The sequence below is a fragment of the Limulus polyphemus genome, unplaced genomic scaffold (genome assembly GCF_000517525.1).
Source record: "Limulus polyphemus unplaced genomic scaffold, Limulus_polyphemus-2.1.2 Scaffold1408, whole genome shotgun sequence".
NCBI lineage: Eukaryota > Metazoa > Arthropoda > Merostomata > Xiphosura > Limulidae > Limulus > Limulus polyphemus.
In genome coordinates this window covers 30120-45081 of record NW_013667018.1, presented here as the reverse complement: position 1 = coordinate 45081, position 14962 = coordinate 30120, and the positions used below count along the sequence as shown (strand labels likewise).

At 33.0% G+C, this 14962-nt stretch overlaps 1 protein-coding gene across 1 annotated transcript in view; it reads right to left on the bottom strand.

The window, feature by feature from the left end:
* Positions 1-14962, bottom strand: part of LOC106463436 (thyroid peroxidase-like) — a 98709-nt gene that overhangs the window by 68913 nt on the left and 14834 nt on the right. Inside the window, exons 9-11 of the mRNA XM_013923463.2 lie at positions 8883-9052; positions 5697-5805; positions 4063-4152 (exon numbers count right to left, since the gene is read on the bottom strand). Of these exons, the coding sequence (XP_013778917.2) occupies positions 4063-4152; positions 5697-5805; positions 8883-9052 (369 nt within the window). The remainder of the gene's footprint in view (positions 1-4062; positions 4153-5696; positions 5806-8882; positions 9053-14962) is intronic.

Sequence of the window (14962 nt, the reverse complement as noted above, 5' to 3'; positions counted from 1 at the left end):
CTATCCCCATACAACATGATACACAACACCACAAATATCTATCCCCATACAACATGATACACAACACCACAAATATCTATCTCCATACAACATGATACACAACACCACAAATATCTATCCCCATACAACATGATACACAACACCACAAATATCTATCCCCATACAACATGATACACAACACCACAAATATCTATCCCCATACAACATGATACACAACACCACCATGATCTGTAAAGCTATTAAGAGTATACTATATTCTATGTATAACTATTTAAATTCTTCATCCTTGCAATAGCTCTTCACTCGGGCACTAGCCGGGCTTTTATTTCGGTCCCGACTAGTGAAAGTGGGTTTTCTCGAGTACTCCCGTTTTCGCCCACACCAAACTCTTAGGCATTGGATCTATAAATCCCAATCATGGCACTTGGGTCCATTGATCCCCGCCAGGCCCTGTACAAGCCAGTTTGCTTCGGTTTATTTCAATACTTTGTCAACAATCGTTCTCGACTTGTTTCTTTTGCAAAAACAACCTGCCTCTGCTACGCCTTCACTTCCGCCCACTTGCCTCAATATTACCACCAGTGCATGTATGTATGTATCTAATCTTTAACCTCGAGCAGGGTGAAGGGGAACTGCTAATCTTCGAACACTCTTGGTGATTAATAGTTTATTAACTATTAACTTTACACCAAAATAACTGCCATAGACACACTGACCCGAAGAAGAAAGGCGGAATACTTTCAGAACGTCGTCCTCTACACTTGTGTCTCTACAACAAGCAGTTGCCGTCCATTCTACAAAGTTTCATCATAGTTACTAATATTGGTAGTTTAATATAACGTTCTAACAATGAGAACTTACGATGATTAGAAAGGATTACTTCATTATTTGGATATCCTATCTGTTAGTCATTTTTGTTCAAGTCCCAATAATATCTTACGAGGTTTCGTCATCCTAGGAAATTGCCTCCTAGTGGCACAGCGGTATGTCTCAATACCCGTGATAGGCAGAGCAGTTTGTTTGTTTTGAATTTCGCGCAAAGCTACACGAGGGTTATCTGCTCTAGCCGTCCTTAATTTAGCAGTGTAAGACTAGAGGGAAGGCTACTAGTCATCACCACCCACCACAAACTCTTGGGCTACTCTTTTACCAACGAATAGTGGGATTGACCGTAACTTATAACGCCCCCACGGCTGAAAGGACGATCATGTTTAGTGTGACGGGGATTCGAACCTGCGATCCGCAGATTGCGAGTCGAGCTCCCTAACCACCTGGCCATGCCGGGCCTGGTAATCAGAGCACAGATAGCCCTTTGTGGAGCTTTGTGCTTAACTTCAGACAAGTCCTAGGAAATATGTTTTGTACGTTTTTATATTGGCGTTTGATATAGAAAGTAATTTCGTATCTCGTATTTCTGTAGCACGTATTTTGGTAAAGAACTGGATCGTGTATTTGCATTTTTGCCACAAATAGGTAACTTCTAATGTATAATGTTTTTAATAAACATGGGAAACGTCTTATTCATAGCTGTTTTAACTAATGAAAACAAGCTAACAACTTTACGAGCGTGATGTTGTTTTCTATCCTCATAGATACATATATATAAGGTTTTGTTTGTTTGTATGATAATAAATACAAGTCTGCACAATGGGCTTCCTGTGTTGTACCCACCGCAAGTATCAAAACCCGAATTTTAGCATTATAAGCCCTCAGACTTATCCCTGATCCACTAGATGGCAGGGAGTTTTATAAGCCAATCGGTGTCTGGGTATTCCTTCTACGTTTAGCCAGAAAGGTCACTTTTGATTATCAACTGATGATTTTTTTCTTCTTTCATTTTTATAAATACAGGTTTTTAGATTTTCACCGAAAGAAAAACGAACAAATGTATTTTATTTGCATTTATTCTCAATAACTAAAACAAGAAAAACGAATCGTTCAGCCAATTATCAGGTTTTTATTTTCTGTTGTTTAAGAATGAGACACAAAAATGTTTCAGTTTACAAGGCTTTTTGTGACATTGAATACAGTTAACTCAGACAAACAAGTCCAACAGAAACTGTTAATCTACCGGAAATGAAGTGGTTAAAATAATAAGCAACGCCTTAAAAAGGCCATTAACAAGCACAACTCTTTACACACGGATCCAACTATTTCACCTGCAGTTAAGATGACGAAAAGATTCTGTATCTAAATTCTTACACATTGAAAGCAATATTTATCAAGAATGTTTGAACAACGTTTATTCTTATTTCAGCTTATTACTGAAAACTATCAAAGTCTGATAACGATGTATTAACACTGCAAGAAAATCCGCATTTGATTTAATTATTGAATCAATACCAAAGAATCCCAAATCACCCGAAACATCCATTTATTTTTAGACCTGTAATATAGTTCATGTAAATGTTTATTCTTCATATATTTTCCAGCTTTCACTATTCTAACTGTACTTCAAGGTCTAAATAGCATAGGGGTTCCAAAACTGGGGCCGTAGGAATGTTTCAGAGGGGCCTTAGCAAATACAACGTTCTTGTGCTGAGAAAGATTGGGAACCGCTGTAATAGCACACATGTTTATTCGATAAAAATATATCTGACGTCATCGCAAAGAAAAGGGCATTATACACACATACATACTTAGTCCCGTTATTGCAAGCATCATGTTAGCGTCTGATCAAAATTTTATACTATTAGTTTCTGTTACTGCAAGCATCTTTTTAGCGTCTGATCAAAAACTTATACTATTAGTTTCTATTACTGTAAGCATTATGTTAGCGTCTGATCAGAAACTTATACTATTAGTTTCTGTTACTGTAAGCATCTTGTTAGCGTCTGATCAAAAACTTATACTATTAGTTTCTGTTACTGTAAGCATCTTGTTAGCGTCTGATCAAAATTTTATACTATTAGTTTCTGTTACTGCAAGTATCTTTTTAGCGTCCGATCAAAACTTATACTATTAGTTTCTGTTACTGTAAGCATCTTGTTAGCGTCTGATCAAAAACTTATACTATTAGTTTCTGTTACTGTAAGCATCATGTTAGCGTCTGATCAAAAACTGATACTGTTAGTTTCTATTACTGCAAGCATCTTGTTAGCGTCTGATCAAAAACTGATACTATTAGTTTCTATTACTGTAAGCATTATGTTAGCGTCTGATCAAAACCTTACACTATTAGTTTCTGTTACTGCAAGCATCGTGTTGGCGTCTGATCAAAACCTTACACTATTAGTTTCTGTTACTGCATGCATCGTGTTGGCGTCTGATCAAAAACTTACTATTAGTTTCTGTTACTGCAGCATCGTGTTGGCGTCTGATCAAAACTGATACTATTAGTTTCTGTTACTGCAAGCATCGTGTTGGCGTCTGATCAAAACCTTACACTATTATTTTCAGTGTCAGTTAGTTTCGGAGAGAAAATAATATCAGTGTCATATTGTTCCAATTTCAATAAAGTAGAATGATTTAGGCCTAGGAAGAAGCACAGATGTAGCATTTCATACAAGAGATTTAATGGGATTCATTTATGTTCAGTTAATTCAAATACGCACTTATATTTGTAACATAAGTACGAAATTCGTTCTCATTGTGTGACACACCTCGACTGCTCTGTCAGTCCGTGGAAAGATGTCATTAGACTACTAGCAGTTCCAGTTAGTTGTGGTAAGATGAACACTTCCTAATGTGGTTATAATACAACTTAAGTTACCTTCTTTCGTTAGTTACTAGTAACTTCAGATTCTTCAGAATGAAATAGGTGACGATATTTTTCGTATTTTATCTTTTAATGGTCAGACAGTTGTACTGTTTGCATTTAACCGATTTCTTCTGCAAACGTTTCAGGAAATTGGATTTCAACAATAACATTGACTTAAGGTACAGTTATTGACACATAAATTATACAAGCTAAAAGTATCTTCTCACGACACAGTTAATGAAGCTTCGCTGACCACTGTCTTATTTTGTAGTTGTTAACACGCAATTTAAATGAAAGCTCCCACTTAACATCAGTTCACCAACAGGTAGCGTTATTTGTCGATGGCAGTATAGTAGTCCTACTTCTTAAACTGGAAACCAACTTGCACTGGGTTCTCTTGCCAGAACCGCAAATCAATTGAGGGAAGGTCTTTACAAAGTAGGCGGGGGTTGCTAAAGAGAGAAAACAACAACTGGTATTAGAGTCTCGTGAATTGTAGCCTAAACAGATTGTAGTATACAAAATTAATCTGGTCACATCTCTAAATGATCAATGCGGTGAAAATATGAGGTAGACGCCATGTTTATCCCATTTACGCTATTCGAAGTAAAATTCGGAGTTGTTTGGTCCCAAGTGGATGGCAGAAAGCAAATCAACTGCGCAGTAAGTCCTTCACCTGGATATATGTGTCAGGCCATACAGGGGTAAGCTAAAGAAGAAAGCTGACAATCACGCAAGACAAGAAAAGCCCCTTTATCAAATCCAGCATAACTCTACTGGAAGGATATCGACTTTCTGTGCACTAGCAAAGCAAAGACGGTGGAAGGTTTTAATCAACATTTAATGGGAATAAGACTGTTGAAAAACAAAGTACAGGAAGGAAGGTGTAGTTAGGAAAAGATGGGAAAGTAACTGGACAACAAATAGACACCGGTAGCATGAACAAACGAGCCTCTCTTCTATAACTTCCCCTCATCAGGGAACAGCGTCTGTCGGCAAAACTCTTGGAACTGCCACCTACAGTGCTCATAAACTCAACTAAACCTAGAAATGCTTGATCATATACGTTTTATGAATATCATATTTTATTTTTTCAAAAATTCGTGAATCTATGGAGATAATTAAATGTAAAAAAAGTAAATTTAAATTATTGAATAAGGATGATGGACCTGATGGAAATGTTGTCAATAGATGGCGTGAAATTCTTTAATATCTAAATCAGTGTTTTAATAATTGTATAAATAAGTGTTATTTTTTGCAAAACATTACACTCTTGAGAATGACTCAAGATATACGTTGAAAAATGTAGAGTGTATGAGATTGTTTTCCAGTCTCATCGGTTTTTTTACCACTTTTTAACCTTGTACAGCAAGTTATTATTTTAGTAATTTGGAGACTGGAAACGATCTCATTTTTATAGAATTTTGTATAAAATAATCGTCGTTTTTAAAAAGTTTTTACTTTTAAGGTCATATCTCATGTTATAAAACACGTTACATTCTTCTAGCACATTCGATGTGCTCTTATTAAAAGTGTTCCAGGTAGAACGAATATGGGATAATGTCTTCACCTTTCAGTAATGTTTATATCTTGTAGTAAGTATAACTTATGAGGTCGAGTGAGTAAGTGCTATGACGAGAAGTAATTACTTACTTTTAAACCCATTGTGCATTTAATATAAAACAAATGTAACGTTAATAGTTTATAAATTACGCTGTTATATAAAAAAGGAGTGAATTCCAATAAACGAACATTGAATATTGCACATCTCATTGGTGTCACGGGAATTGCGTTGTTTTTATTGTAATTAGGCTTAAGGTGTAATTGTTGCTGTGACGGGAATTCCATTGTGTTTAGTGTAATTAGGCTTAAGGTGTGATAACAACTGCATAAAGCTATCACAGTTTGTTACAAATACAACGTGCTTAAATTTTAAAAAATGTAAAGGAGAATCTTGTATTTTAAGAAGAAAACCGGGACAGACTATTTCACTCACTAGATGGGGTGAGCCAACTGCATGACGTAGGGCTGAATAGTTGGCAGATCATCAGCGTTTTCACATATCAGCTTAGCCTGGGAGGCTTTCCTGATCTCCTGAAGTTGTTCTGTAACATTAATATAAAACTATCAATATATTCAGATAAGTGAAATATATAAGTAATTATGCTAATACAAAAATAAACGTAAGGTTAACCACAAAATGCTATATCATGTAATATTATTGTTCTACGACAAATATCACACAATTTTGTATCAGGTAAGATCATTTTAAAAGCATAAATCATACATACAATCTTGTATAGGTAGTTAAAGTATATAGATACTAACCACAGTACGCTGTGTTAAGTAATAGTGTATTTATACAAACTAACACTGCACATTGCATTAAGTAATGTAATTATACAGACTATAAAACCACAATGTTGTGTTAAGTAATGTAATTATTATGGCTGATACGATAGTATTGTTACGTATCTGCTCGTTTGTTAGTTTCCAGTATAAATTATTTCTAAGGAACTTCAGCGATACAAGTCCTTTCTTAATTAAAACTAGTTTATTCTTTCTCGATACAACTTTGTAATACACAGAATTTCCACAGTCACTTTAAACTTAACAACCTTTATAACACACGCTATAAATCGCAGTGATTCACACACTTTACTTACGGTGCCTACTGTTCGCTTGATTCAGTTATCTCTCTCTGACTTTTATTTGCCGGGCTTATATACTAAAAAAGAAGGCGTCCCGAACAAACTAGGAAATTCACGATCATTCGAGAAACTCCTCAGCAGCGTCACGTGACTTCCGCAGTATTAACAGTATTTAGATATTGATACTGTGATACGATACGTATCTAGATTCAGAAGTTTGACAGTCTTGTCTGTAATTTACTATCTATATTACTAACATTGTCTTATTTAAGTACTTCACACTTTACAGTACTTTTCAAAGGGCAATAAAACAATAAAATTCAATTAAAAACAGATGTATAATGTTAAAAGCTTTAAGTTATTTAGTGTAATCAAATGTAGTTTTCTGCTACAATTTGAAGTAATTCTAGAAAGAAAAAAGGATAATTTTTATTTATTTTGTATTTTTATGGTGGTTACGAGGCTAGTCAATCTGACCGACTTCACATAAAATTAGGGTGGTGAATATAGCTGAAAAATTATGAAGATTTGTCGAAAAAAAAAGTTGGAAATTTATTTCGGAGGTTTTTAGAGCTTACAGAAAATATATTTGTTAATTTTTAGATGTAGAAAAGTATTTTCAATTATAACAGAAAAATCGCTTTACACTCGAGCAGTGATTACTCTGACTCCATATATTAAAACATTCATTTTTAGCAAAAATACTTTATTAGAATAGTTATAATGTTTACTGAAAGCTTGCCAAATTTCGTAAAGATACATAAATCGTATCGGACGATGTATCGATACAATCGTATCACGGCCTCACGATACGATACTCGTATCGCTACACCTCTAATAATTATACAGCCTCAAACAACAGAACGTTGTGTTAAGTAATGTAATTATACAGACTCTAACAAGAGAACGTTGTGTCAAGTAATGTAATTATACAGACTCTAACAACAGAACGTTGTGTTAGGTAATGCCATTTTACAGTATTAACGATACAATATATTTTTACCAATGAACACCTAAATAGCATCCACAGAAGTTTGTCTTACATTATTTGAATAGATAACCCTTCAGACAAAAGAGGCAAATGGATAAAACCCCCTAAAATCTGATCAGATAATGCATTGTGTCATCTGGACTAAAAATACAAACATTACACATCCATTGATCTGAGGTATTCTTACAACTATTCATTAAATTTTAAACATTTTTAAAATTTTAAACTACAAGCAATGACCACACACAGGAGCGTCTAGAGCCAGCACGGCTCCCCTTTTTCTCTCTCTTTTTTAACATTTTTTAAGAACTTACTAAGAATAAGATCCTAAATTTGGACACCAACAAATTCATAAACAAGGACAAATCATAGCAGCAGCTGTTTTTACCTCAAAGTATAAGCGTAAAAACGTTAATAAAGTAACAACAAATATCTATTAAATCTAGAAAGTAACAACTATAAATTAATCGTTACTCAAATTTATATTTTAGTCATTCTTAATGTATCAAGCGTCTATATGCAAAAAAATGACAAAAACTATGTTTTTTTTTATTAAATGAGGATAACCAGGTTTCATTCGTCCGTGCCCCTGGGCAGTTGCCCTCTTTGCATCCCCCTCCTCCTTTTGGCGGGCCTGACCACACATTATACAGTATAGGGTATGCACGTGCTATTATTTCGTTACCTCAAATCTACGAAAGAAGTAAGCAGATTTCAATAATGACAATAAAAGCATTGACAGCTTTATTCTGTTTTATATTACTATGACAGAAATAATTTATGCTCCTTATTATTCACTTTTCAGAAGTCAGATTCTTTAATACTGATCAAATTAACATGTTAAATCTTCCACTTAATATAATGGTAAACAAATACATTTAGTAAATTTTTTTTTCACAAATTTGTCAGAAATTTGTTGTTGTTTATTTGGTTGAATTTCGCGCAAAGCTACTCGAGGGCTATCTGCGCTAACCGTCCCTAATTTTGACGTGGTTGTCTAGATCAGTGCTTCTCAACATTTCCCAATATTATTCACCCCTATCAGTTTTTCACTCCAGTTAGAAAAAAGACAAAAAAGTACTAAATTAAAATGGAAAATTCTATATTATAACTTAAATATACATTAAACTACAACTAGAATGAATACAACATAAAATATACAAAACCCTTGGGTGAACCATTCACCCAGTTGAGAAGCACTGGTTTAGATGGAAGACAACTAGTCAACATCACTCGCTGCCAAATCTTTGGTTTTTCTTTACCAACGAATAGTGGGATTGACCGTACATTATAACGCTCCAATGGCTGAAAGTATGTTCGGTGACGGGATTCGAACTCGCGTCCCGCAAACTGCGAGCCGAGTGCCCTTACCACCAAGCATTAGTAAATATAAAGTAGTTTGAGTTTCTTGTAGTCCTAACTATCCACAGTAAAGTACTGAAAGAACTCCGCGACACTGGATCAAAATTGATTTTTCGGTAAATCCAAACTTACATGATATACTAAAAAGAACATATGCAGGAAATAAGAAATATGTTACCTGGGGTGAAAGCGGAAGGGAATCCTGAATTCTCGTACCAGAATCGGTCACCACGTCTGATGTTGTCAAACTGACGGGCTAAAATACAAGCAAAAGTTGGACCAATCATAGCTCCCGGTAGAAGGTGCTCAGAAACTCCTGCACTCCAAAGGTCGATATCGTCAGGATGACTGTATTGCAAAATATAACAATTTCAATATATAACTAAAAATTAAATAAACAAATGAAAGACTATCTGCAATTATATATATTTTTTAAATGGTGAGAGATAAACGTAATGTAAAATAAAATGTTCATTATGAATATGCATTGAATGATTGCATTATTGGGATCCCTCTCTCACATACTCATTTGTAAAGCACTTTTTATTTGCACATGCCAAAAGAAACTGATCATGTGACGAGGAAACTCATGAGGTACTACTTGGTTCTTCTTGTTTTTTTTTTTCTAGCAGTTCTAGCAACTGAAGATGATCTAATGATGCAGGGAACGTTCTTCTGAGAGGGGTTGGAACTTTTGTTTCGTTTACAGTAGCAAATAGCATCTAGGGTGATGTATCATACCAGAAAGTTAATGCAACAAGACACTTCTCTTATATTGTCCAAAACGTGTTTGAAGAACACGAAAGTGTCTTTCACTAGTCATCTTCCTTGGCCAACTTTATTTTCAGATTATAATCCGATTGTCATCTTTGGGATAAGCCTGTATTTTGCAATCGTCACCATAATTCTTTGCCTATATTTAAGAATTAGTTGCAGACCAAACTCTTCACCTCATGGAAAATCTTTAACAAAGAGACCTTACAGAATATTGTGGGGTCTATGTCACTCCGGGTTCAGGCTGCTATCATAAAAACAGGTAGTCCATCTTGATATTCGATGGTGATAGCCCTAATAAAGTAATCAGCAGTACGTTTATAAAAACTGAAAGTTTTTTCGGATATTTGAAAATTATTACACGAGGAACTGATTTTGAACTGAGAAAAGGCAGCCAAACTAGCAGCACCTAACAACATATGACGTATACCGTTTCCATGGCCCCAATGTTTGGGGCATGATTTTGGAGCAGTAGATCGCGAAACACGGACCCTCGGATTCAACATCACTAGGCCATGCCCGACCCAAAGCTAATAGTAAAGTCAAAATAGATCTAACTATTCCAGTATCAGATGTGGTCCTCATCAGTGCCACCTGAACTCGAAATGTTTCCATTTTAAAAAATTATAAAATCATAATGAGAGTAAAAACATTTTATGCCAAGCTGTATGGAAGCTTCGTATCTAGATATACATAAAGGCTAACAAAGATCAAATCAAAGGTTGTATTATTTGACTAGATAATGCAATAATGAAAGTTTTAATAGTGTAAATTGATGTCATTTTAAAAATCAGCATTTTCTTAAAGTATATTTCCATACTTGGTTATATATTCAGATTTCTAGCACAATATAACAAAGGTTTTAAACCGAGGATATTAATAAGCTGGAAAAATGGCGGCGAAAGAAGTTAGCAAAGAATGGTGTGGCATTTAATGTGAAATATTGTATTGCATGCCATTTTTACTGTGCTGGATTGATATAACAAAATTTTCGTAAATTTTCAAAAGTGACTAGATCAAAATGGAGTTGTAGCAACAGTCGCTACGAAGAAAGTCAGCAGTCACGGCTTGGCGACAGTGCTACGGACTTAAGTAAGCCTATTTTTAGGCTCATTAGCGTAACAGATAAAGGGAGATTAAAAATAATACCGCAGTGATTTCAGTACTGTATGAAAATGTAACATTTAGTTTCTCAGAAATATGAGCTTATCCAATGGGTCAGCAGTAAAACTAAAGGCTTATAACACTAAAAACCTGGTTTCGATACCCGTGGAGGGTACAGTACAGGTAGCCCAGTGTGTAGCTTTGCGTTTAACAACAAACAAACAAAAATATGATGAATTTTAAATCAAGTAAAGATGTTTTTGAAAGAAGTGTGTGATCATAAAAAATTAAAAATTGAAAAGTTTTTTAATAGAGGAGATTCCAAACTTGACATAAAGAGTTAACGAAGTTGAACAAGACAGTTAGAACCAAAATCATGGGATTTTCTGAACATAGACATCACAGTGGATCTAATGACATAGAAACATAGGACAAGTAAAAAAAAAGACCAATAATAGTAAGATTTAGCAATATGCCACCATGAAAAATTAACAATGAAGGAAGCAGGCATTGTGAATAAAGAACACTATATATATATATATATAAATTTCTATCACCGTTTTTAAGGATTTCATAAGGCAAGGAATATTAAAAGGAAAAAAAATTATAAATTCTTATGGGTTAAGATTGGTAGAATTTTTATCAGAAAGGATGAATATATGAATGTTATATACATCACAAATGAAAACTATCTCAAAATATTGTAATGTATTCATATTTATTCTTGATGATTTTAATAATTTAAGTAGTTTCAACTATTTAGATTTAGCCCCCCCCCCCCTTCTAATGTCTCAGCGGCCCGGCATGGCCAGGTGGTTAAGGCGTTCGATTCGCAATCTGAGATTCGCGGGTTCGAATCTCTGTCACACCAAACATTCTCGCCCTTTCAGCCGTGGGGGCGTTATAATGTGACGGTCAATCCCACTATTCGTTGGTAAAAGAGTAGCCCAAGAGTTGGCGGTGGGTGGTGATGACTAGCTGCCTTCCCTCTAGTCTTACACGGCTAAATTAGCGCAGATAGCCCTCGTGTAGCTTTGCGCGAAATTCAAAACAAACAAACAAACTAATGGCTCAGCAGTAAGTCTGAAGGCTTGTAATGCTAAAAACTAGGTTTTGATACCTGCCGTAGGCAGAGCACAGATAGCCCATTGTGTAGCTTTGTGCTTAACTACAAACAAATTTAAATTTGATATTATGGATGATTATATTGAAATTGAAAATAAAATTGGTGATTTTTATGGTTTGTCAACATATGAATACAATATGTCTGAGATAGAACACGGATAAAATTTTAGAAGAATTACAGTGAAAAAAATTTGATTTTACTTGCCTGGTATTTGTTGAAACTTAGCTCACAGATGATGATATGATATTTAATATTCAAGGTTATTCTGCATATTTTTCAAATAGGCAATACATAAAAGATGGAAACATTGCAGCTTATATTAAAGAGGAAATAGTGTTTGATGTTTGTCATATTCATTGGTTTTGAATGATAACATTGAATTTATAGCTTTGAAAATTAATGGTGATTTAAAAAATATTTATGGGAAGTTTGGAAAATATATTAGTTATGCTAATAAAGGAACAAACACTAATTATTATGCTGGGAAATTTTAGTATCAATCTTTTAAATAACCAGGGAAACATGTAAGTAACTTGTATGATTTAGTTTATTGTAATAAAAATAAAATTATAATAAATTTTAATTTGCCAGCAAAAAAAAGCTATATGTTAAATGATTATGTTGTCTTTAATTTGAAATTATTATGCTATTTTTATTTAATCAGTTCTTGCAATTTCTCAGATGGGAAACAAATAGCTTTAGAAAATGACAAAAAAGGATGAATTAGCTATAATTAATTGGGATACTTTATATGACATACATTATGTAAATGAAGCTTATGAATATTTTAAAGTTTTCTTGATATTACAATAGCTGTTTTCCTGTTGTAACAAGGAATGTCACATACAAAACATTTATTATAATCGATAGGAATAAACCTTCGATCAAGAATTACGAAAAAGAAAGTGAGAATAACAAATTAGTGTTTAAAAGTTAAATCGTATTCGAATAATGTATACCATGTTTAAATATAAATTATCAGCTTGTATTAGAAATAGCAAAAAAACTTATTATGATGGTATTGTTACGTCTCTGTTCGTCAGTTAATTTTCCGTATAATTTCTTTTCGAAGAAACTTTAGCGATACAAGTCCTTTCTTAAATAAAACTGATTTATTCTTTCTAAATACAACTTTGCACTACACTTAATTTCCACAGTCACGCTATAACAAACGCTATAATTCACAACGAACGTCACACGTGCTCGACTCAACAATACGTCTCTTTCTGTCCGCAGTTCAATTACACATTGTTGCCGTCAGTTCTTGGCGGCTTATATACAAGAATACCACATATCTAGTAACCTCTCGAGGTTTCATGAACGTTCTATAAGCGCATGACGTGTTACAAGTGTCACGTGACCTCAGCTGTCGTAACAGTGTGTTATTTTCGAAGATTGGTGCAAAAAATAAAGTAAATGGAATTGCATTAATGATTGATCATCAATAAAGCAGTCTGTTCGTGATATAATTGTTGATAATGTTATAACAACAGATTCACTAAGCAAAGCAAATGCACTTAATTTTTTGTTTCATAGAATAGAGCAATCAGTGAAACAAATCAATCTTAAGGATAATAAATATTAGTTTAATAATCGAAAATATAATATAAAATGTTTATTTGTGAAACCAATAATCATTGGTGAAATAATTTGTATATAAAATTTTTTGAACTAAAAAATCAGTTGGATTAGACAATATTTGAGTAGTTAGAAAAAATCATTGAGTGTTTTGATGTTCCATTCAATATATATTTGATTTAAGTATTGAAAAATAAATCTTTCCAGCATATTTGAAAAAGGCAAAAAGAATACCAATATTTAAAGGGGAGATAAAAGACAAATGAATAATTATAGCCCTATAATTATATTGAATATATTAACTAAAATATTTCGAAAAGGTAATTTACACAAGATTTGGGGATTTTGTTAATAAATTTGGTTTATGTGAATATTAGTATGGTTTCCTAAAGGCAAATCTGCACAAGTAGTTATTCAAGTTTTATGTGAAATTATTATTGATAATATGGAGAAAAGTAAATTTGTCATAACAATGTTTATGGACTTATCTAAAGCATTTGATGTGTAAGTTATAAGTTATTGTTAATAAATATACAATATAGGAGTAAGAGGTAAAATGTACAATTGGTTAGAGAGTTATTTAAAAAGTTGAATCTCAAAAACACTAATAATACTAATAACAAATATTCTGATGAATTAATATATATACAAAAGATGTTCCTCTCATCTCTTTTTTGGGAGCACTGTTGTTTTTATTATATGTTATGATATACCAGAAATATTATTTGATATAAAACATATTTTATTTACAGTTGATACTACAATATTAGCTCAAAATAATAATTTAGGGTGTTTAGTTGAAATGGTAAATTTGTTAATAGATAGGATAAATTATTGGCTAAGAGATTCTGATTTATTTGTAAATCTGAAAAAGACTAAAATTTATACATTTTTTTATAATTAAAATACAAATATTTATATAAATGGAGTACTGTTTGAAAGATGATCATCAACAAAGTTCTTGGGTATTACAATTGATGATAGATTAAATTGGTCTGAGCTGACAAGAACTATTAGAAATATTTTTGCAAGATATACAGGTATAACAAATAAATATAGTAAAATGATCAGTTTAAAGAAAATGTTTAATATATTTATTTTATAGTTTATCTATTCACGTTTAATATATGCAAATACTTGTTGGGAAGGTTTATCAAAAAATATAAATCCTTTGTTGCTTCTAAAAAAAAATACTTGTAAAAGAAGCTTTGAGTTTAAACTATTTGGATTCTGTGTATCTGTGACTTATGAAGTAAATTATTATTTGATAGGTAATTTTATGTTAATGATGAAAAAATTATTAATTAAGATATCCAGTCATCAACATTACAAAAATAACCAGGATATTCATTGTCATAATACAAGAAATTAATTCTAATTTACACATACTACTATTTAAAAAATCAACAAGCCAATATTCAGTAACTTATACAGGGGCAAAAAGTTTGAATTCTATGTCCAATAGTATAACAAAAAGATATGTTACAAAAACTATTTATTAAATTTATGATTTACTTAGTTATTTTGATATCTAATTTAAAACATATATGATACTACTGTCAGCTAGTGGTATCAAATATATTGAAAGCTGTAATTCTGTGTGTATGTATCTATGTTAATTTTATCTTTTTGGCCCGACTCGCAATCTGAGGGTCGCAGGTTTGAACCCCGTCCCG